The sequence below is a fragment of the Marmota marmota genome, unplaced genomic scaffold (genome assembly GCF_001458135.2).
Source record: "Marmota marmota marmota unplaced genomic scaffold, marMar, whole genome shotgun sequence".
In the NCBI taxonomy this organism is placed as follows: Eukaryota; Metazoa; Chordata; class Mammalia; order Rodentia; family Sciuridae; genus Marmota; species Marmota marmota.
This window is the reverse complement of record NW_026000242.1, coordinates 8429309-8454226: the sequence shown is the minus strand read 5'-3', so window position 1 is coordinate 8454226 and position 24918 is coordinate 8429309. Positions and strand designations below refer to the sequence as shown.

The following is a 24918-nucleotide window of genomic DNA, read 5'->3' as shown; positions in this document are numbered from 1 at the left end:
TTATCACCGTTCTTGTTTTCCCCTGAAACAAAACCTAGCACTAGGACTTAGTGCAGGAGAGATTAAACCATTTCTCACCAGATGATGAATAAATCTTGCTCTAATTTTACCTCTCCACCTTCAATTCACATATGCACTACTTCTTTTACAGCTACACACACTCTGACATACATAAGTCACAAAGTCACACTCTGATGCTGCAGCAGGGGGAGTCTACGATTGAAGTTAGAGATCCTAAGGTCTCATTAAGACAGAAAGACTTGCTTCCAGACCCCTCCAGCAAGGTAAACAGAGGGGTCTGAACCAAGGTGAATCATGATGCCTATCCTACTAAAGAGAACATGCACAGCACTTAATTAAATCTGACATATATATTAAAAAAAAGCAAGTTCACAATAACAATATCATTGTAAGAACAAATATTTCTATACTGATAAGAATAATATATTCAAATCTTGTACAATCATCATATTCTCATTATGGCCAATCTTAACCATTCACTTATAATTGTTACCCTTCCCCTAGAGTCCATGGTCCTGCTTTATTTTTCCACAGTAGTTATCACCCTTAAAAGACTATTTAATTTGCATTTAATTTGCTCACTTATTATGTTAATTGTTTGTTTTTTCTCCCTCCCACCCATAGAAGTTCTATAGTGCCTGGTGCATAATAGATACTCAATAAGTGTCAGTTAAATGAATGAATCATTCACTAAGCTAAGTGATTTCTTAAAGTTCTTCTTATTCAAGCAGAAAAAGCAAAAATTAGGCAGGGAGCTTTTAAAAAGTCATAATAGGACAGATAAAGGGTTATTATCTTTACTCTAAAGAGCCTATTTGCATTGATTAAACATGGGCGCATGCGCAAGAACTTGCATGCATTCTTAAATACTGATTCAGAAATGGGTAAAGGGCCTAAACAACTGCTGAAAAGAAGAGCAAATGCTTAATAAACATTTGGAGGAAAATAACTTCACCAATAGCAAATAAACACAAATTAAAACAAAATTACATTTTTCCTCTGTGTAATTATCAAAGACCTTAAAAAACAAAGATTCCCAAACACAAGAACAATGCAGTAAAATGGTTACTCCCAGTCACTGGGAGTGAAATTAAAACAAGCATTCTAGTGCGTAATTTGGAAGTAAGAATTAAAATATATATATATATATATATCTATATATCTATCTATATATCTATATATATATCTATATATATATAGATATATATATAGATATATATATAGATATATAGATATATATATATATATATAGATAGATAGATAGATAGATATATAGATATATATAGATATAGATATAGATATATACAGATATATATATATATCCTTATCTCTGACCCAGGTATTTCAATTGTGAAATACCTTATTCCAAAGAAATACTTTAAAATATAGATAAAGATCAAAAACAGAGATGTTCATCAAAGCATTATTTATAATAGTATAATTATGGTACATCAGAAAATCGATTATTATATAGTTTTTGGATGTATGCTTGAAGCATCTTTACCAAGATGAAAGATTGTAAATAATACAATGTTAAATAAATAAAAGCCAGAGATATCTAATCTGAACCATGTGTGGCAATATGCATAGAAAGTAGAAAGTTTTAATATCCAGAGTACATATTTAAGTGAATAGGATCATAGGTTAATTTTATTCTCTGAACGATACTTTTAATTGAAATAAAGACGCTCTATTTTTATGAACAAAAAAAATGAAGAGAAGGTTTCAAGAACTGGGATAAAACGCACTTTCAAGGGTTGTCATTATTAGCAATAGATAAATAAAGTCTTAGGAAAAAAGAAGCAAAAGTTAGCTATATTTAAGGGGGGGTGGGGNNNGGGGGGGGGGGGGGGGTGGGAACAGAACATTTTGAAGAAAATGCCCTAATTCCCCTCTTAAAAACAAAGGGGGAAAAAAATATAGCTCTGAATATCCTTACAGGATCCTTTCCATCCAAAAATCGTATTAAGTTTTTCTTTTAAAATTCAATAACCAATAATAAAAATTTTTTAAAAAATCAATATAAATTTAGCAGGGAATCTATTCACAAAACTAATCTTATTAGTTTTAGTTCCTAAGCCACAGAACAGTGGAAGAGGAACCAAACTAGTATAAGGGCGGCCGGGGCGGGCAGGAATAGAAAGCATTTATAGCATTAACACTATCTTCACCTTGAATGTAAACTAAAATTATTGATAATAAATAAACTTTTCAGTAAATCAGTCAAATTTGAGTCACTGACCACAGTTATAAATCATCCACTAGGAAAAGATTGAATTTATTAAAATAACAACAACAAAAAGAACACCTTTATGGATACTCAGAAAATAAATTACTCAAGCTTGGAGGTATAGTCCTTTTCTATACAGGGAAAATAATCATTTAGAATATTCTGAACAAATTCAAATATTAAAAAAATAAGTTGGTTTTGCCTACATACTCAGATCTATAGACTTAATATCTGCACCTGCTCTTTGGAGATCTGCAAGACTGTGTCAACAGAAATATGAGCATCCTTTGCAATCATCTGACAGTACTGTTTCATGAAATTACATCAGATCTCTATCTAAATCAAGTTTTTAAAGCTATCCATAGATGAAGTAAAAGAATGTGAGGGGAAGGTAAGAAAATTCAAAGCAAACCTATTACTTTTCTTTTAAGCTCAAATATATTTCTTAAGGCTAAACATCAGAAGCAAGATGCTTGGATACCAACACTTTCCTTTATAACCTTTGCTTTGTATCTAGCTCCAGAGGGAAAATCATGTTTACAAGAACCACGAGACATGTGAAAAGCAATAACCAAGATAAATGAAAAAATGCCGAGTTAAGTTTTAGTCAGAACTTTATTGCAAAGGTACTTTGTTTTATGAGATGAAGAAATCTACTTTTCCTCATCTCCTCTAGCGTTACTTATTGAAAAACGAAAACATGATTAAACTATTCTTTTAATGTCATCTCATCATTTATAAAAAGCTTAAGGAAAACAATTTGCATGCAGGCTGAGCACTATAGAGACGATGCATGATGTGGAACGCAATGTCAAAAACTAAAGTTCAATTTCTCTAAAACTTAACTCTATCCTTTTACCCACTAGCTGTGTGATTTTTTTTTTTTTTAAATTTCAAAGTCTTCTAAAATTTTGAAGTAATTTTTCAAAAAGACAAAAGTCAAAAGTCAAAAGAAAACACCGGAGATTACTAATCCTCATCCATTGTTCATTTCAGAAGAAAGGGAAAAATTAGTGGGTTTGATTATCTTAATGGTGTGAGAGTACTAGAGAGAGGAGGCAGAAAGTAAGGAGGTCACAGCAGGTTTATAAAAAATCAAACAGATCTGTGATATTTAGATTCGCCCTTGATATTTCAATTTTCAGTCATTACTACATAGAAAGCACTGGTTTATCAAATTAATCATATGTTACAATCATCTGGAGACCTTTTAAAAAATTCCAAGGCCACAGTCAAAACCCCCAACAATCAGATCAGAATCTTTGGCGGGGTGAAACCAAGCATTAAGATTTTTAATGCTCCCCAGGTTTGGAAGCCACTGACATAAAGCATAGAAATCAAATTCTTCCAACTTCCTTCAAGATTTCCCAAAGATGTCAGCCCAGAGAATTAAAATAAGAGGGTAGGAGAAAGAAAGAAAAAAAGAATCACTAATCCAATATATTAATCTACATCTGCTTTTTTTAAAAAAAAAATAATTTACACACATACTTGTACTGTTTCTTAAAGCTGGCTCAACAAAAAATCATTATAAAAGTTCATGGCAGATTATGCTGACATGTTTCTAAGCATCATTTCTTTAAGAAGGATGTGGATTTGGGTGAGCAGACAGAAGGAAAAACATTCTCATACAAACTCAAAAGGAGGCTATGCAGATTCCAAGGTGAATACCACAGCTTTCTAATGACAAACCAGCAGCAATTAGATGTTTAAAGAATGTGAACTTGTTTACCCTGGCCTGCCTTAATGTTTCTTCTAATAAGGAAAAGGACATTAAAATCCCCTATTAAGTTCAAAGATAGGGAAGGAGGGAGAGAGAAAAAAATCCTCACAATGTAATTTCAATTTGAGAGAAAGAGACTCATTGTAGCTAACTGTACATATTATTTAAACACAGTCCCCAAATTTTACTCATTATACAGCATTTTCTTCCCCTTCAAGTTCTTTCTATACCCCAAGCTTTAAAAAAAAAAAAAATTCAGGAATATGCATTCTATGGTTCATGACATTCAAAGGGTTCATTGTGCACAGAGCACCACCACGGTGTGCTCAGCTTAAATCTGTGGAAATCTTTTATCCCTAGGAAAGAGTCTAGATTATTTTTATTCCATCCAAATGGGAGGATGTCCCAGATACCAAATGATGAAGGGGTCCCTGAGGAACCATATAATGTGAACGTGCTTATGAGCACTACAAAATTTGGCTTCAAAAACACCTCTCAGTTTGGCAGAGTTTCTACATATGTCAGTGAATAGTAAAGATGTAGTTCCTACTAGTCGTACAACAAAGGGCAAAAGGCCCTTTTGTATGTCCTTGTGCATACAATCATGTTAGGTTTTAAGATATAAGAAATTCCCTTAGAAGCAAAGCAGAAAAAAAAATGGGGTTATCAATTTATGTGCTACAACATGGTTGTGCTTCATTACTGTAGCATAGGATTAAAAACATAAATCTTGACCACTCTTCAAAGACCTAAGGTTAGGCTACATAACATTTTTTCCTTAGTGCTGGCTTTTGGCATTTTAGTCATTTCTACAACATTTATGATGGGCCAACCTTCGACAAAGCATCACTTAACTTTTTTTTTTTTTTAAAGCACGTAAAGGTGAAGGGAATACTTCTCTGCACAACGGATATGCGGGAGATTAACTTTAGAGTTGTTCTCTTTCATCCTAAATTTTCTTCTGCCTCTATCCTACAGTGAAGTCACAATACATCTGTGACAGAATAACTCCCATGGCAACAGGCTGACATCATAAACACCAGATTAAGACTTGGCTGCAAAGCCAAAGGAGATGATGGGCTGGGAAGAAAGAGGCTATAATTCAAACAAATCTCTTCCATAATAGCTATGGGAATACTAAACATTACTGGCCAAGTAAATTGCTTTTTGTATAAGTGTTCTCTTTTTTGAAGTTTGCCCCAGTGTGAAAGTCTCTCTGTAAGTCAGAACCTTAGCATTATTTTAATGTACTGTTCTGTATTTAATAATCTTATGCTGCAGACATTAGTCTGTTACCATGGGAATGACAGCAGCACAAATACAGGATTACGGCTATCAAGCAGGAGAAAAGAAATTATGAATAAGCCTCGTTATGTTCAATAATTAGCAGCTACATGGAAAAAAACAAAACCATGAATTTAGGTTGATGCATTTATCTCAGTGTTTGAATACAACTCTGAGTGTGTTATTGCTTTAAAATGAGATTCTAACAAACTGCCAAAAAATTCTTGACTAGCAGTTGCTACTCAGAGCTATAATTTAAAAACTCGTCCTGTCCATCGCTTTCTTTTCCTATTTTAATTCTTCCCCTTGCAGAAGACTGGTAACTAACGGGTAATACATAACAGCCCAGGATGGATTCTGGTATCTTCAGCCAACATATTGGGGGGAAAGCATGGAAATACTGAACATTGCTGGCTCCTTTACTTTAGTCAAGCACAAAAGCAACAGCTTTGAGGGAGAGGCTGCTGCCCTCCACTACTGTGGAAAGTCTGCATATGGAGATGTGGAGTGCCACTGCTAAGCTTGAGGTTCCTGCCCCATCCAAGAGGAGCTGTTAAGGCTGATCTCAGTAAAGCCTTGGCCTACAGTTCTACCATTAAAGGTTATGGATATATAACCTCAGGCAGGTCTTTTTTCTTAAGAGTTTCAGTTTCATCATTTTTGAAGTGGGAACAACAAAACATAAAAGACTAACTTGGACAACATGTGATCCATCTCTACAGATTTTTCTTTTAAAAGGACAAGAAGGAGCATTGTACTCTGTGCTGTTTATATGAATGACTCAACAAGTACTCCATATTGTTACTAATTACTGAAACTTTACTAACTGTAGGAAACTTAGAAATGGTGGATAAAGATTTTGAGATTTCAGTAGACTGCTAATGTGATACTTCCCTAAACCAAAGATTACATTCAAATATAAAAGCAAATACTTGAGAAACGCCACAGCATCTCATCTTCCCTGAATATTTGGGGAAACAGGCACATTTCTAGACTTCAGGAGTTCTATAGAATCAATCACTGTCTCTACACAAGTAGCATTACACTTTATCCCATCTAAATCAGGTGGCAAAAACAAAACCTTAATCTTCTCTTAAATAATAAACACCTGACTAAGATCAATAGCTCCTTGGTGCTTTCATACTTTCCAAATCCCCTCTTCCATGGAGTTTCTGCAATCCATGGCAATGGCACAACACATCATTGGAGGAAAGTAATTTTAGAATGTGCCATCCAAATTAACTGGTCGTGAATAGGCTCTGATTAAAATATAAAGGGCTTTTAAAATAATTTAAAATGATTCACTGGAACTAATTTGGAGATATTTTAATCTCTGAATGTGCAATGAACTGTAGTCTCCCTTGGCCCCAGCCTCTCCTTAGAGAGGGACATTTCTTGCCGTTGGGCAAGAGGTATTTGAGCCATACAAACTAAAGTGCCCATGACTGCATTTTCCACAGCTTTTTTCTGATATATGTTTTTCCCACTCAGGCACAGTTCTCTTCCACTTTCAAAATCAGATTGTATATACTTCCCCTTCTCAGAGAATATTACTCATATGTTTACTAGGGCAGATAGCTAGATAACTTTGAGTACAACAATGTGACAATTATTTAAAGAATCACATGAGATCAAACGATCTCAGCTTACATTCTTTACTCATGTGTTTAAATTCCATTTTAGATTAAACAAAGGGATATTTTCCCATAATGTTTTAACATATTCACAGGGACTCAACTAAGGACACTTGTGAAACAATACCTAAGCCACACTGAAGTAGGTTTTTCTAATGTGACTAGAAGTTTGAGGACATGTTTGCTGCTTTGGAAATTTCCTTCTTTAGACCCACTAGAGATTCCTTTGCAAAATCCTTTCATGCCTGGTCCCCAAGAGTCCCTGTATCTCATCCAAAGACATAGGAGAAGAGCTGATCTCTATTTTCTCACATTCTAGAACTTGCTGTTTCTTTCTAAGTGTTTAGATAAAGAACTGAAGCTAGAAAGAAATTTTTAAAATATGACTGCTAAAACACTGTGATATGCACAAATATTCTCTGATTTAATCTTCCCGGCAATCTGATGAAATAGGTTATCATTATACCTCCTTAATAAATGAAGACATTGAGAAAGAAAAAGATATCCAACTGACTTATTGCACAATTAGTAATGGAAGAGTGGAGTTCAAACATAACACAGCTTTAAAACCCAAGCTCCTTCTGCTATATCCTTACTAAAATCCAGTTTTCTTGAAAGTAAAAATTCTGTCTTTATTCTTCTGTGTACTCTCAGAGATAAAACATGTAAAAGAGTTCTTAATAAAACATTTATAACAAGTGAAAGAGGCAAAGGCTTGATGGGAAATTATCTATTATCTTTTGTCAAGCCAAACCTGTTGCCACTCATGAGGACTATGACTTACTAACACAGCAGCAGAGGTGAGGCATGGAGCTTTAAACATCCACCCATTCTGAAGTTGACGAATCCAAGCACAAGATTCACTTACCTAAAAGAAAGATGAGAACAAAAAACACCAGTTATTGCAAAAAATAGTAAGAAATTACCTCGTGGAAACTCACTCTATCAAAACATTAAAATATACTTTTGATTTGATAATCAGCATATCCTGAGCATAACAGCATAGGAAGAGCTATTTTTTTTTTATATCCCCTGAACTTAACTTACACCAGATTAAGTTATCTTTATCTTTTTGAGATGACAGAACATCTTTAAAAGACTGATGAATCCTCTCTCCAGAAAGTTCTACACAGAACCTCTTTCATTTAGTCTCAGGGGTTCACAGACCTGCAGTCTACCCACTAACCTACACAGTGAATGTTTGATAGGCGACCAGACTCTGGGGGATCTCTGAATCTTTAACATACTTCCAATTTACTTCAGAATCCCAGATAAACTTTAAATTATTCCTTAAAAATGTCTGTAATAGATATATAAAATTCTGCACTTTCCAAGTGGAAAATGCACATTCTTTTAAAGCACAAATGACAATAAACAAAAAAAATTAGCCAATGGTAGATGGCAAATAAAGTCTGCAAAAAAAAAAAAAGAAAGAAAGAAACGCCAAGTATTTGGATATTAACTATATCTGTTGGTTTTAAAATTCAAAATTTAAATAAATCAAAGAAAAACCAAGCAAAGAATGTCCAGGAAAATCTAAAAAAAAGATAAGTGATATGTAGTGTCTATGTTGTAGGTTGGGGTGGGATCAGGCAAACCCTACTAGGTATTAAAACATATTGTAAACCTTCTACAAGTAAAATAGTGTGGTTTTGTTCCATAAATTTACATAAATAGCAATGAAGCAAACCAAAAAGCTCAGAAACTGACCCAAGAGAACAAAGACATTTGGTATATGATAAGGTAATATCTCAAATCAGTAGGGGAAGAGACATTTGGAAGACCGGGTAGCTACTGGAAAAATTAAATTGCATATATATCTCACATTCTGTACTAGAATATATTCCAAATGTACCTAGTAGATACATAATAAGCATATGAAAGGATACTCAGCACCATGTCACCAAGGAAATGCAAATTTAAAAACAATAAATGCCACTATACACCTATAAGAATAGCCAAAATTCAGAACCAAATTCTGGTGATAATGTGAAGCAGCAGGAGGTCTCAATCTTTGCTAGTGGGAACACACAATGGTTCATCCACTATGACTGTCTCTTACAAAACTAGACGGACTAGACGTACTTTGTCCATATAATCAAGCAATTACGCTCTTTGGTATTTACCCAAAGGAGCTGAAAACCATGTCCATACAGAAACCCGCACACAGATGTTTATAACAGTTTTATTCTACAAACAAATGAGCTATCAAGTCATGAAAAGACATGAAGGAACATTAAATGCATATTACTATGAAACAAGACAATGTGAAAAGGCTACCTGTTGCATAATTCCAACTATATGATATTCTGCAAAACTCAAAACTATGGAGATAGAAAAAAGATCGTGATGGCCAAGGGTTGGAAGAAGGGTCGGATGAAATGGCAGAAAACAGAGGACTTTAAGGGCCATGAAAATACTTGGTATCGCATTATAATGACGGATATGTTTAACTATATATTTGTCCAAACCCAGAGAATGTATAACACCCAGAGTGAATCCTAATGTAAACTATGGACACTGAGTAATAAGGATGTTTCAATGTAGAGTTTTAATAAATATACAACTGTGGTAGGGGATGTTAATAAAGGGGGAAGCTGTACATGTAGGTAGACAGGGAAATTTCTGTGCTTTGCTCCTAATTTTCCTGTGAATTGAAAACTTCTCTAAAAATATAAAAGTGTTTTAAAAGAAACTTACCCACTCCCCCACAAAAAACAAATCTATATAAATACTGAAAGAAAACGGGTGAAATCCACAATAAATTGAGTAGAAAAAGAAAAGGCACTTCTAGAGATAAAGAAATAATAAATATCTTTACCTAGGTTAAAAAAATGGTAATGACATACTTGAAAAAAAATTTTAACTTATTAGGCAAGGGGATAACATGTGTAACATGTTATCCAAAAAAAAAAAAATCTTAAAAGAAAAATACTAACACCCTCATAGGAAAAAAAAAAAATAGGCAAGAGGTGTGAGCAGAAATGAATTATACAGAAGAGTAATTAAAAATGACCCAGAATATATGGACATGTGGTCAACTTTATTCATAAAAAAAAAATACATTCCTCTTTTTTTTATTGATCAGATTCACAAAACATTTGACAGCATACTCTGTGTGTGTGGGTGAGGCACCTTTATACATTGCTGTGGAGAAGGCAGAAAGGTACAAAGTCCTAAAAAATGGAACTTAGAATATTTTAGCAAAGATGTAGAGGTAGATTTATAAATCACTGCGAAGATAAATTCACTGGAGAAAAAGATGGACTCTTCAAAAATTAGATCCTCGGTACATGCCATACATCAAAATTCCTGATACATTAAAAAAATAAAATATAAAACTCTGAAACTTTAAGAAGAAAGAGGGAGAAGGAGAACATCTTTGTGACCTTGGAGGTAAGAAAGGTTTTTTTAAAGGAGGCAGGAAAAACACAAACCTTAAAGGAAAAAATTGAGTTTTCCTACATCAAAATTAAAAACTTCTGTTCAACAAAAGATAGCATAAACAAAGTAAAGAGATGTGCCATAGACTGGAAATATATATATAAGTAACAAAGGATTAGTATTCAGAACATAAAGAGTTTCTACATATCAAAAGAAAAGACAAAACAATCCAATTGAAAAGCAGACAAAGGATCAGAACAGGCAACTGACAGAAGAGAAAACCCAAATGGCCAATAAATGTGCAATGAAACTCTGCCTCAGGAGTCACGGAAATGCAGATTAAAACAAGGGGATAGTTTTCACTATCATCAAACTGACAAAAAAGTTTACTATCTGGCAATACTAGTGTTGGAGAAAATATGATGTGATGGGAATCTCACAGAGGGCCTGAGATAGCAGCCGTGAGCACAATTACATGGGAGAGCTTCATCCAGGAAGGCCAAGGGTACCCAGAGCAACTCCACTTCCAGGTGTTCCTCCAGAGAAATTCCTGCACACATTCAAAAGCAGAAAATACACAGAAGACACATACCAGAATGCTCATGAGGATGTAGTAAAAAACTGGAAGTGATCTAGAAATCTATCAATGCTCAATAAATAATAATGGTATAGCCACAAAATGGAAAAGTATAAAGCAGTGAAAAGTTTAAAGACCGAAGCTACATGCATCAAAAGGAATAAATCTCACTAATAAAATGGAAGTAAAGAGCAAATTTCAAGAATATGGCAACACAGTATTAAGGCTTTATTTATGCTTACTTTTATTTATGTATGTATTTACTTATTTTTGCAATGCTGGGGATTGAACACAAAGCCTTGTGCATGCTAAGTACACACAGCACCTCTGAGCAACATCCCCCGCCCAGCGCTACAGTATTTATGCCATTGTTAATATTTTGTTTAAAGCATGCCAAAAGACTACAGCCTGTCTACAGACACATGTTTGTAAGAAAATGACTAAAACAGATACAATTCATCAACACTAAACTCAGGATTATACTTTAAAAAAAAATACTTATTTCTTAGTTGTAAGTAGACACACAATATATTTATTTCATTTTTATGTGGTGCTAAGGATCAAACCCAGTGTTTCATGCGTGCTAGGTGAGCACTCTACCACTGAGCCACAACCCCAGCCCTCAGGATTATACTTTAATCCTAGGAAGGAGGGTGGAGAATGAGGTAAGGGAAGAGACAAATGCAACAGGGGCTTTGCTAACATGGTAAAGGGTTAGGATGTGACAAAGCCAGGTGTGGTTATGGATTTCCTATATTATTTTCAGTTAGGTTTCCTATAAATAAGAAATATATCATTTCAAAGAGAATACACATCATAAAATGTGGGTCTTTACTATTAAATGACTCTCCACATGTATTATGCTTTTTTTCCCCCAGTTTCCTCATCATTTTTTTTCCTTGATTTTGTACTGGTATGTAAACATAAGGAGTTATCTTTAAATCCCATATCCTAAAAATAGAGCTTCCTTTCTGTGTCTTTAAAAATATCCAAATACTTTTTCTTCATTATTCATATATTCATTGGCTACCTTAAGTATTTCTAGTCAGAAAAAAAATTCATCAAATCCTGCATGGACTGTGCCAGACCCCAGAATATATTTAAGAAGTTTTAAAGATTTTTGGTTTTTGAAAACATGATAATGACAAAATCAAGATCATTTAATGAAGAATCTTTCATGAAGATTAAATAATTAAATAAAATTGCATTTTTCAGAATAAATATCAGTTTATACATCACTCTAATTTATGTTAAAAAGTGATAAATAATTATGAAATACCCCCACGATTGAGGACGCATGATAAACATTTAATAATCTAGTCTCATGTATATATACCAGAGAAGCATTTCCCCATAGCACAATAAAGTATATAATGTGTTATTGCTGCTGAATTTCACCATGAGTAGCTGTAATGAGTCACCACCTGGAAGGTCAACACACTCTAGCCTTAGATGTGCTACAAAGGTTTGGGTGAAGCTAAAAAGACCCCATTCACTCATTCTCTGCACTTTTCCAAAACCATGAGTGCTACTGGTTAATAATGGTAACAATGGGGTCGAAGACCTTAATCCATTTCTCTCACATATTAGGTTCCTAAGGGGGAAAAAAAAAAATTAGTTCTATGGTTCCCTAACCTTGGTTTATGGTCTTTCAAGCTGAACCTCTGGGTAAGTTCAATGCAAATCCATCATCACTATAAGGAAAAAGAACCAAAGCACAGGTAAGGGGCATGGGGCCAGCAGCACCTCAACACACAAAGGCTGGAGCATTAGTTTCATCAAGTGTTCCTGAAATGACTAGATAGGCACCCAATGCTCTAATGTTCTACATTAGGAAGGTTTAGAAATGCTCCCGTGTCACCAAGAGACATTTTTATTTCAAATGGTGCTTTGAAATGAAGAGCTGTCATCTAAAAGTAGAGTTTTAGTTTTTGTGTATTGAATAAGGATAAGCAATTTGAAATGCTGAATAAACCCCTTAATTATCAATTTTCTAAAAAGTATTCCCCTTGCTGTATAGAGGAGGAAATAACTTGCCTGTGGGCTCAGAAACTGAATGACAAGTTTCAGCCCTAAGCAAATTTTCAAACAGAGCCCTTCAAAAAAAAAAAAGAACTTTAAAGAGGTGGTAAGTGTTGGTATTGGCAACAGCTTAAACAGAAGCTACACTGTCTTGTATTTTACATGTGAAGATTAGGAATGGGAATAAAGGAAAGATGTACCCCCTTAGAAAAAAATAATAATAACACTCCAATGTATTAGCTTCCCTCTGCCTAAAGAAAATGTGTCAATTTTAGTTTCTCAAACAACAATTTTCCCCTCCAAGCATAATAGCTCATTTCTTTCTACTGCAGCTAGTTGGCTGTCCCTGATCAGTTGAAATCCCTGCACAGTTCAAGATCTGGGACTGCAACCAAAAGGAATAAATCAATGAAGCCCTGGATTTCTATCCCACTACGCAGGCCAACACTTCTGTAAGATAAGGAGCAGCCAAAAGCTGTGGGGAAGTTCACAACTGTTGGTCACTGATCTAAAATCGGATGACATAGGAAGAATGTGCTCCATCATAATCCTGGGAAATCTCATTTAATCCTTCTTTTACGATAGCATATTACATGCCAAAGGTTCCACACAGCTCCTCCTTCTAGCACTTATTCATAATCAACTCTACTCCAAGAAAATTAGTTAAGACATCATTCTTATGTGAAAAGGCTCCTAAATAATCCAATCCCTGAGATGAAAGAAGCCAATGTTATTTCATCACAAACAAGTCAGGGGCAGGGGAAGATGCTGGCCAGAAAATACTTATTCCAACAGAAAAGTTACATTTTGATATTCCTCCAAAAGGAGAATATTGGCAGGAAACTCAAGATTTAGTGCTTTGTGTTGCTACTAAAATGAAATAGATTTTAGTTCTAATCCAGTAATATGAAAAAAACTAAAAGCATACAGATGGGCAAATACCAAATCTAGTCACACGGTATCATACATAATCAGCCCAAAGAGGTCAAAGAAGCCTATGCAGCTATTAATAAGTACATGGACAGATGAACAATGCACTTTCTAAAAATTCTGATCTAGTGAGAAGAATAAAGGAATCCACCTGAGCAGAAGACCTCAAAAGCTAGATAAGGAAGGAGGAATAAAGAAGCTTAAGTGGAAAACTCATCAACAAGCCAAGAATATAATAAAGCAAATTTCAACTTCAATTTTTGAAAGAACACTGGCATTTGGCACTGGAAGAAGACATTGCATCATCTCTCTATATTATATACAAAGGAAACAGGAAATCCATGCAACATTCAGTCCCTGAAGCAACTGCCAGGTAGGACTAATCCGCAAACAAGATTTCTTAAGAAATCACATTCCCCACTTCATCCCTTTTTTGTTTAGGGGTTTGTTTTGTTCTTTCTCCACCCCCCACCACCTTGTTTCACTGTTAAATATTGGCATACCAAAGACAGAAATCTTGGAAAACAATCTTCCTCATTCACTCAAGGACCCGAATCTAGCCTCCTGAACCCAAGGGGCCCACCACGATAAAGGGCATTGGAATTATGGGTTTTTAATGAAGCAGTAGCCCCACTCAGTAACCGAAGAAAAGTACAAGAAAGGTGCTGAAATCTGACCTGATGGCAAAGAATAAAAAGTCAAAATAATCCATGTAGAATACATGAGGTTTTAGGGAATCTGAGCTCCTTTACCCTCAAAACAATCTTCCTCCACAAATGCTTCCATATGCTTTAAAAAAAAAAAAAAAATCCCCACTTTTTCTGTTCCCAGATATATAGCATTAGGGCAGGGATAAATTTCAAGCTGGCAAAAGTCCAAATCCAACAGTTGCAGCTGTAGTAGCTGCCTTGTTTACAAAGCAATTCAGGAAGCTTTTAGAGGGCAGAGTGCACCAGACAGAAGGGGGTCTGTAAGCAAAACATGGATGGATCCCAATGCATTCAGAACAGACAACACATCTGTTCCCAGGTCCCCCTTGGAAACATGCTGCACACGAATCCCAGTCAACCTTTACTGCTCATGTTTTTTGAGGAAAGCATCTCTACTTAAGCACTCAAATCAAAATTATACGCTGGTAGTTATTGGGCCCTTGGGCCATCCCCAACATCCGAACTAAAACACCCCAAACGACATGCTGCACAATGTTTCAAGCAGACTCAAATCACCTATGACCTGGACTGCTTTGCCCATGAATGATACTGTGCCTAAGTCTGCCTTCTGTTGTCATGTTAAGAGCTGATCAATTAGGCTTCTTATGTTCTCTCTGTTAATGTCAGCATCCAGGATAATTATTTGGGGAAAGGGGTAAATCTCAAAATCAACCTGGCCTACCCTTGTTGCTTCCCTTATGTCCAGACTTCAATCATCTACCTCACTTCTATTCCCATTTAGTGCTTTATAATGCTATATCCTTGCTCTTCTTTTCTTTCCATAATTTAAGTCCAGAATTCCTTTTTAAGAAAAAGAAACACACTTACAGTCAAGAGGTCTAATGGAGGACAGGGGAAAGAGTAGAAGAATAGGTGCTGAAAAGAAAGCAGAGGTATGTCAGGCCTGTTTATAGAGTTTGAAAAAAATGTGCAATGACGATAACATGGACAATAATATGGTGGCTATTGGTGGGAGCAAAGCAAGTAAAAAGATGCTTTTAGGTGTTTCAAAAGGAGGATTTGTAGTTAAGTGGGAAAAATAACCAAACATGTGTGAGATGGGAGAGAAGAAGGTTACTTAGCGGATGAGTTCAACAGGGAAGTGAAAATATTAAGTATATAAACACATAAACACAAAATGTGCTTCCCAGGGTGTGGCTACTATCTAGCAGAGTGTTGTTCACACACTCAGGACCATAATACCACTCTACGTATTTTTTTGTATGAATTCTGTGGGTGGAATATTTGATATAGCTACAGTAAAAGGCAATCATAATCCAGTTGCTCCCACAACCATAAAAATAATTCTCCTGAACTCAAATGAAAAAGCATATACCCTGACGACAAACCACTGCAGATTTACAGTGGGAGTAAATGTTAAGCATAAAATCTTGACTGTCTTTGTACATGCAGCACCTATACAATAAATCAGCATAGAGCCCAGTTCTGGCCTACCTCTCTCTCACTATGTAATTACACATATTAATTACATGTTTAATTGCATATATTAATAACACCTACTCTATAATTGCAACGTATTCATGTAAACCTAATCAAGGAAAACTAGAGTATTTGCATAAAACTTGTAATGAAAAATATAACGACTACACTAACAAGATAGGGACAGGGATGCATATCTGTGACAAACTGTTTGTGTCAAGAAGAATAGAAAGTGATTCTCTTTCCTGAACATTATTTCAGGCCCATTTAACACAATCTGTACTACTCAATGAATGTGCAGTGTCCTACACACATCAAATCAGATTTGGATAATGCTCCTGACTTCAGATAAAATTTCATTGCTATATTTAGTTGTGGGATAATAGGAAAGGAAATTTCTTAAACTTAATAAAAACTGAAACCTACTAATAATTCGGACAGTCATAGTAAAACTGGCTGTGTAGCATCTAAACAGAAAAAGAAGCCCCACTCATTGATGACCCCATATAGTTTTGTGACTTAATTTCCCCCTTAAAATAAAATGATTAAGAAAAAGCACTAGGTGCAGTGGCACACACCTGCAATTCCAGACTGGGGAGGCTAAGGCAGGAGGATCACTAATCCTAGGCCAGCCTCAGCAACTTAGCAAGATCCTCTCTCTCAAAAAAAAAAAAAAAGGACTAGACCATAGCTCAGTGGTAAAGCATCCCTGGGTTCAATACACTACAAAAGAAAAAGTGAAATTCTTTTTGACCAAAGTAATTTGCTGCCTATAATTTCATATGTCATCATAGGCAAACTAGAACTTCCTATGTTGCTAAAGTTTCATTTCTCCAAATAGGACACAGCAAAGGTTTTGAACTTAAATAAATTAAGACTGAAATTAAGGTCCCTTTATTCTAATTATCTTTTACAAGGCACCTCTTTACCAGACTAGGGGGAAAAAAAAGAAAAGCATAAAACTCTTAATAACAGGCTTCAAGATTTTAACATAAAGCTTGGAAATACTCTAGCTCATTCCTAGCGATATATGCCCCCCCTTCATTTTTTTGGATCAAAACTAAATTAAGTTGATGTGAGAAAGCCTATAAACAGCTTTATGAAGCAGACTTAAGCAATTAAAAAAATGAATATTGTACTTGCTTTTATAAACAGCTTTATGAAGCAAGCTTGAGTATTTACAAAAAATTATACTGAATCTGCTTTTTAAAAATGATTCACAATTGCATGTCTATACGAGGAAGAACAATGCAGCCTTCCAGCAGATTCTAAAGGAAAGGATTTAGTATAAGACAAATTTTAGCAACAAGACTGTACTTCTCTCTTTCCCTGAGAGGAAATGATTCACAGGAGGGCTGCGCCACTCACATGCTGACTACCTCGCTGGAGTTACAAATGCATCCTGGTTGTCAATCCAGTGTGGCTCCCTCTTCAACGACATCATTTACTGTGACCATACCCTAAGCCGATTTAAAACCAGAGGTGAGTGGCAAGCATCAGGAGCCCTTCCCCACTAAAAACAGCTAATAAACAGTCATGCAGCACAATGGAAAAATGCAATATTTTCCACAAGAAATGATATCATTTATCTTTTCCAAAATTTTATTCACACCTCAATTACCATTCATCTGTCACCATCACTCCTAAAACCTGAAGCAATCAACTAAAAGATAAATTCTCACTGAACTTCCACTGTATTTACACATGAGGAAAGAAATTTAAAACTCCCACTTCATTCAGCCATTAAATTAGTCACTTTAAGGTTTTTTGGTAAAAATCTAAAGAAACACCTTATTACTCAAGGGAAGTGGAGGCTGGTAATAGAGAGACATGGGAGGGGAGAGAACAAGTACATAAGCAACAATTAGTACACTTTAAAGTTTAGAAGATCTAAAAATATTTGTTCAAAAGCATCATTAGCTTTATATATCATTGAAAACTTATTTTTTGAAAAAATATTTTGAGATTATTACTTTGGTGATAGCAACAACAAAAAAGAAAATTCTCATCCTATCTTTTGGAATTTTTTGCAATAGCAATTTTCTTCTACAAAAACACTTGTAATATTCAGAATAATCTTAAATAATGATCAAAAGACAGTAACTCCTAAGATTCACCCAGCACTTACTACGTGGCAGCCATTTTTCAGATGCTTTGCACTGTACTGAGTCATTCAATTCTCAAAATGACTCTATGAATAAGATACTGTAAATGGAAGCACACAGAGATGAGCTAACTTGAACAGGATCACATAGTCAGTAAACAGGAGAGGTAAAAAAGGGATCGTAGGAGTCTGGATCCAATTTGGCTATTAACCATTAGAGCAAAATTAATCCCAAACTGGTATCTACCATGAGATTCATAATATCATACTCAGGATAATTAATTCCTTACGAAAGAGTCAGTACTTAAACACACACACACACACACACACACACATGCATGTAGTTGTTAAATCTTAAGTAATTTAAATGCTGTGTTAAAATGAAGCCCTCTTCTAGAACCATTTGCTTATTTTTTGTGTTTAACCTAATGGACTTTTTTCTTTGTGAATGTAGGTAAGGGAGATAGAAAAAGGAAACACCCAACACTTCCACTCTATAAAAGACATCTTTTTATGACATTTAATTATGCAATATTTTTATTCAAGGAATCCTAGCTATTTTAATATTCATCATTTAAGTCCCCATTGTTAGTAAGAATATAAAAGTCATCATAACATAAAAACAACACATCAACCATTTATAAAACTAATCCCCACTCAATTAATGCAACAATCTATCTCTACTATAGAATATAGAATTATATTCTTTGTCTCTGGAAGGTTCTACGTTATACATACAAAGAAGACAGATAGTAATATAAAAGTGTAACTTATCAAAGATGTAGAATTTCATGAAATCAATGAAAGTGATGATGAAACCATTTAAATTAACAAGAAAAATCATGAGCCAATGAGAATCTAACAAAGACCAAATAACAACCAAAAGGGAAAATCTAAAGAATGAAAATTTATCCTAAGCACTTATGCACAGGAGAGGGTATAGTGGCATTTCACCATCTAACTTTGTCAGAAAAATTGCACTGAAAACAATCAACAACTGATTCTTTGGCTATTCTAAGAATGAGCGCAGAGATGAAATTACAGTTTAAATGTTAAATACAAGATAAAATAATATTCCTAATTTTTAGTTTCACTCTTCAGGATAAAGTTCAATCAAATCTCTTTTATCTCTACTGACTACGAAATTCTGGTACCTGCTTTAAGTGGATTCACTTAGGTGACCTTTTCTAGGAATCAATTATCCTCTAATAAGGAGGATTTCCTGTACAAGATTTGCATTTTAAAAGAAACTACAACTTCAAACTTGGATGAGAGAGACCTAGCATCTCTTCTAGCAGAGTGGTCTAATGAGGGAAAAGTTTTGAGTCTGAAAAATGGTTTCAAATCCCAGCTGAATCACACAGTAGCTGCAGTGACTCTGGGAAAATCTCTTAACCTCTCTCTGATATTTTTCACACCCAGAAAGTGGAATATTCCCTACACCTCATGGTGCTATTATGAGATAATGCATGTGAGACCAAACAAGATAACACATGTGAGAGCAATTTTTAACCTGTAAATGGCTAACAAAATTTATCCTTAAATTCATCATATTCCCTTCTCTAAAAAAGGAAAGTTAATTTCACAAGCATCAGTCATTCATGTATTATATGTATTGACAATTTGTTGCAACTGTTAGATGCTAGGGACACAGCTAAAACCTTAAAAAAGGATTTGTTTTAACGAGCCCATTTGAGTTATGAGTTTTTTCCATATATTATAATAGAAGATATAAGCAAAAAGAAAAATCAGCATGCAAAGCAGATAAGTAATATGACATAAGATTCGTTAAAGAAACAAAAACCAAAAAAAAAAAAAATGAAGAGTCCATTGAAATTCTAAGAATTTGATTCCAACTGGGGTAGTTTCATGGAAGAAGCTGCATGAAAGAAAAAGCCAGGGTGATCTTTGCATTGAAAGACCTTATACTCGCCTTATTATATTTGGTTCATCCTGCTATTTTGGTTCATATAAAAGGAGTCCCCAAAACACAAACAATGGTGAGAAAGCAATATGAGGCTGTGAAGACCTTCCCTTCACGATTATCTACTGTACCAGCTGCCATGTCTAGCATGCAGCTTATACCTACAGTGGCACAGCTCTTCTGCTGATAATGCCAAGTTGCACCATTAATATACAACTCCACTGAAGACACTGACAGAAAATTTTAGCTCCAGGTCCTGCATTTATGAAGAGATAATCAAAGACACATTTTTGTGAAAAACAAGAATCATATTCAAAGCTGTGCATCTTTGGCCAATTGTCCGCTACTTCTTGTATTAAATCTCCAGAGTGAAAAAAATATGAAACAATATATTTCTATTTTTGCCCATCAGAATCACTAAACCCTGATATGAAGCGAACTGTTCAGATTGTAAACATGGAATGAATAAATCTACTGGGTAACAGTAAACTCAAGTAGCACAAATCACATCTAGTATTCTTGTAGACACTCCTTTATCAGTATTTAAGCAGCAGAGACAGTTAGAACCAACAACTACAGATAAAGCACAGCACACCATTTAAATTCATCTGGTGCTCTGGTAGCCTAGTACTGTATTCTGTCCTACAGAATTCTGAACCTAGATGGCTTCTTTTCAGACTCAACATACAACCACCGTACTGACTTGTTGAATCTACTGTCAGAGACAGTAGCCATGGACCTGCTTTTATGCTAGTAAATTGCAAGGATTATAGATATGCACAGAAAAAAAAAAAAAAACTACTGGTAGATTTTGTATTCACAGTCTAAAAACTCAGGCAAGCAATAAAATGTGACCTGCTAGTAAAGTAGTAAGATTAGGCTGGAGGTGTAGCTTGGTGGTAGAGCACATGCTTAGCATGCTTGAGGCCTTGAGTTCAATCCCCAGCAACAAAGAGGAAAAAAAGTAAAATTAGAAAATGTTCAATACAATATTTTGACTTTTTTGAACTATTCAAATAATTACTGTTTAGACTGAATCATGTCAGCCACAGGGAATTCAATTTAATATGAGAGTGGAGATGAGAAAGGGGAGTTTGTAAAACAATACAGCATTTTCAGTGTATTTGAAGACTTTGAAATGGCGACTTATTAAACAGAGATGTAAAAATAATTCAATACGTAAGTATGGATGTGTTTACAGAAACATTAGAAAAGAGGATTTAGGGGAAAATGTGGTCCAATTCCTATCTTTCTTTAACCACCCAATGGAAAATAGATTTCAACTCACTTGAAAACTGTCTGGCTGGAGACTACACAATTTCCCCCAGCAGCTCATTAAACTGTTATATCACCTTGACAGTCAATTCCTGCAAAGTTAAATGCAAATCAAAACATTTTTAATTGAATCATGCATTATATGACTAAAGGAGCTCAATGTTTATAGGAAACTTGAGGTGAATCTTTACAAAGTAATTCATTACTGTGCTAAAATAACTATATCATCACTGATCAACATAACTCACATTTTAACATATCAAGTCTTCTTTAAGCAGTGAATACACCAGAGTAAAAAGATGCTGTGTTTCTACTTGCTACATTATAGTGTGGATCTGATTGAATACCTGATTCAGAGGCAGATAAGAAGCAATGTTGATGAATAACTTTCTCCTTAGAATGAGAGAAAGTTTGCTCTTTCTCTTCTCTGCCCTTCAAACATTAAAAAGTCTTTTTTCAACAAAGGAAGATCTTATGAAGATTCTAAGAAAAAAAAAAAATCTGCCATACCCATCCTGGAATGCAAAGGTCACTTGTGGCTCAATGGCTATGTTCTATGTGCTTTGGAAATCTGCAGAAGAAATGGAATTTCTTTAATAGCATAGCCTGAGGGTCTTAGGGGAGTGACCACCCAAGTGGTTAAGATTACTACCCTTAACAGTCTACTGTCTACTGCTTCATGTGATCTATTTACAGTCAAGATAGTCACAAAAATCCTACAGAACATGAGAATTGAGAGAGAAATATCAAACTGCTACCCTTCCAGGCTTCCAAAAAAAATGCTATTAGCCTCAGGAAAGCATGAGCCATTGGGAGTTTGCTTCAGCTAAGATCCATAGCAGAATCAGAACCAAAAGTACTATTCCATATTAAACACTTTTTTAAAATTCCTGCTGCAAATTACATTAAGGGTAACACCTTAAACCATCCCATATTTGCAATCAGGGTTTTTACATATTAATGTCAAAGAGCCTATGGCTCAAACCCTAATGTTTATCACTACCTGAAAAATCAAATTAAATATACCACGTGAAGGAACTAACCAAATTCCCTCTCCATTAAACCCAAGCCAAGAGTGAGGCCTTGACAATAGGATTGAAGAGATTAGGGTTTAATTTAAACAGAGTGACTGCAATAAAACAATTCAAATGTGAAACTTCACAGGAGCAAGTACTTAAAGCACCTCAAGACAAATATTTACATACACTATACAACATCATAATCTACTAAAGATAAAAGATTCAGGAACCCATTAAATCATAATTTAGAAAACAAATATTACAGAAGGAAAGAAAAGGAAACTGCACTGTTAGCTGGGTCTTGTAAATGAATGCACAATGATTTTTTTTTAGACAAGATCAATGAAGGGTGATAATGTGAATATTAAAAAATAAAATAGGTCTTTAATTTTGCTATGATCTGCTACTGACAGCATATTATACTTTCCAGATCCCTTTGAAAGTTCTATACTTAAATTTCTTTTCCCTTTCAGGCAATCCTTATGTAGTGGTCAATGGAAACTTGCTTTTCTCTAGTTCATAAGTAATTTCCAACCATTTGCCTCTTCCCTAACAGGCTGCCCCTCTGCTTGGATTTCCTTCCCACTCTCCTTCTCACAATAATGTTTAATCCCTCCTACTCTGAAACACACAAATAAATGTAAACAATATTTCTTCCTTTCCCCTTCTTTGTCCAAGCTTAGTGGAGGGTAAGAAAGATTTCTTGGGAAAACCTCTTGATGCTCTTCCTTGCCTTTAAGAAGCATACTTTAAAGAGACATATCACTTTTGAATTCTTAAGCCCATGCTGCACGTAATTATTATAAATTACAATTATCAGAGATTTCCAGTTTGCAAAAATCTCCCAGTTAATGAAAGCTATGTTTTCAGGTTCATAAAGCCAATACCCCATCTGGTCTTTTAAAGTAGGAAATTAACTGAATCCTCTAGAGAATTAAGAAATCTCTGACCATGAACCTGAAAGTGAGCCCCTGAGATTCCATAATCTGATTAGTTAAACTGGGTGAACACGATGACAGAATGGACCTTAAATGGGAAGATCCAGAGCTGAGAACAGATGCTAGACTCAAGATGTGGCTTAGGTCCAAACCCAAAGTCAGTCAGTTGGCTCTTTAACAGAGATTCATCAAGGGAACACATTTTTGTCCTTAGCCACTTTCATCTCCACTATGCCCAAGTCCTGAATGGTATTCATCTGCATAATGAATTGCTTTCTTGATCACTGAATTCAGCTGGTGAACTTCACCCTCCTTGGTGTTATCTTGAGACATTTACAATGTTTCTCAAACCAGGTGTATATACCCAGAATTATCTGGAGTACTTCTTTTATAAGCTTGTGTAGGACACAAGCTCAGTGTCCTACACTACAACTGCTGAATTGCTCTCCAGGTAAAAATCCCCTGAGCAGGTATAGTTTTTAGGTTCTTATCCCCTTAAGCTCCTCTGAAACACACCCTCTGGTTAAGAACCAATGAGGTCGAATTTGTAACAATGCATATCATGTAACACACAAAGACACAGCCATACAGGAAATTGCCATACAAGCAAAGACACAAGAAACAGCCGAAAACTTAAAAGTGATTTCCTTCTGATGACTATGAGCTTTCTCCTGCTCCTCAGCTGGTTGAAAGCTGTCAGCCAAGCTCTGGCCCCATGGGCAAAGGAAACATCCAATAGTGCTGGCACTCTTTTGCAATATTCAACAGGTTGCTCCAGGGGGTATGGACTTTGAAAGTTGCCATTATACTACTAGAGCTGGCATCCTGGGGTGGCACAGGTGTATTGATAATTGACTCAGTCTGTTTTGTTTACAATTTCCTGCCCAACAAATTGCATGTTTCTGCAGATGTCTAACAAATTCAGGACATTTAATTCCTCAGCTGCCACCATCCTGCTGTTTCCACCCTCCTCATCCATTGGTTACGATGGTGTCCAAAGACACATTCACCAGCATTAGGAAAGGTCATTAAAAAGCTCTTACAACCATCTGTACCCAGATGGACAGGTCTCCAGCCAAAACGGGAGAGGTTCCTGCTCAAAGGGACCCAGAGGACCTGACTTCACGCAGTGCCACAGTTGGTTTTTTAATTATTGTTTGTGGGTCCTGAATTATTTACATTTGAGCTGTAAATCTTAATGACCCATGCCATGTTCTTCTTGGCTTACTGATAGTGAACAAAGCCAAAGCACTTTCGTTTACCTGATTCAATGCTGTTGTAGGATAGGGGCCAAAGAAAAGTGCATCTTCCTAAATCGCCTTACACAGGTTCTTGGAACAAATCATTCTTGCTTGGGTTCTTGTCTAGGTCATTTGCCATACAGTTATCAGTTAATTCCCTACTGCTTTCATAGTATCATCCAATGGTACATTTTCACTAGTGCAGGGGTTTTTATTTTGTTTGTTTTTAGTTCCTTGTTCCTTGACCTCTGCCTTCCACACAAAACAAAATTTTGGGCTTTATGTTAATTGAAAGTACAATGATTTTGTTTTTTAACAGGGGTCCTATAACATGCTACAGATTCATTTGGTGGTACCGGCTTCCAGAGCAAAGGGTTTAATGACCACAATTCAGCCTGGCAAAGTGTGGCATGATCTTCACAACTAAAACCAAGACACAGAAAGAGAGGGTCAAACAGCCTT

The 24918-nt window shown here is 35.4% G+C and overlaps 1 protein-coding gene across 10 annotated transcripts in view; it reads right to left on the bottom strand.

Annotated features, from left to right (window-relative positions):
- The window catches only part of Cadm1 (cell adhesion molecule 1), a 326958-nt gene that overhangs the window by 214830 nt on the left and 87210 nt on the right, over window positions 1-24918 (bottom strand). The window contains exon 1 of one of the 10 annotated variants that reach the window (XM_048795863.1): window positions 7677-7716. The exons of the other annotated variants lie outside the window; for them this stretch is intronic. Coding sequence (XP_048651820.1) covers window positions 7677-7701 — 25 coding nt within the window. The 5' untranslated portion in view covers window positions 7702-7716. Of the gene's footprint in view, window positions 1-7676; window positions 7717-24918 lie in introns of those variants that run through there. 10 annotated transcript variants of the gene reach the window in all.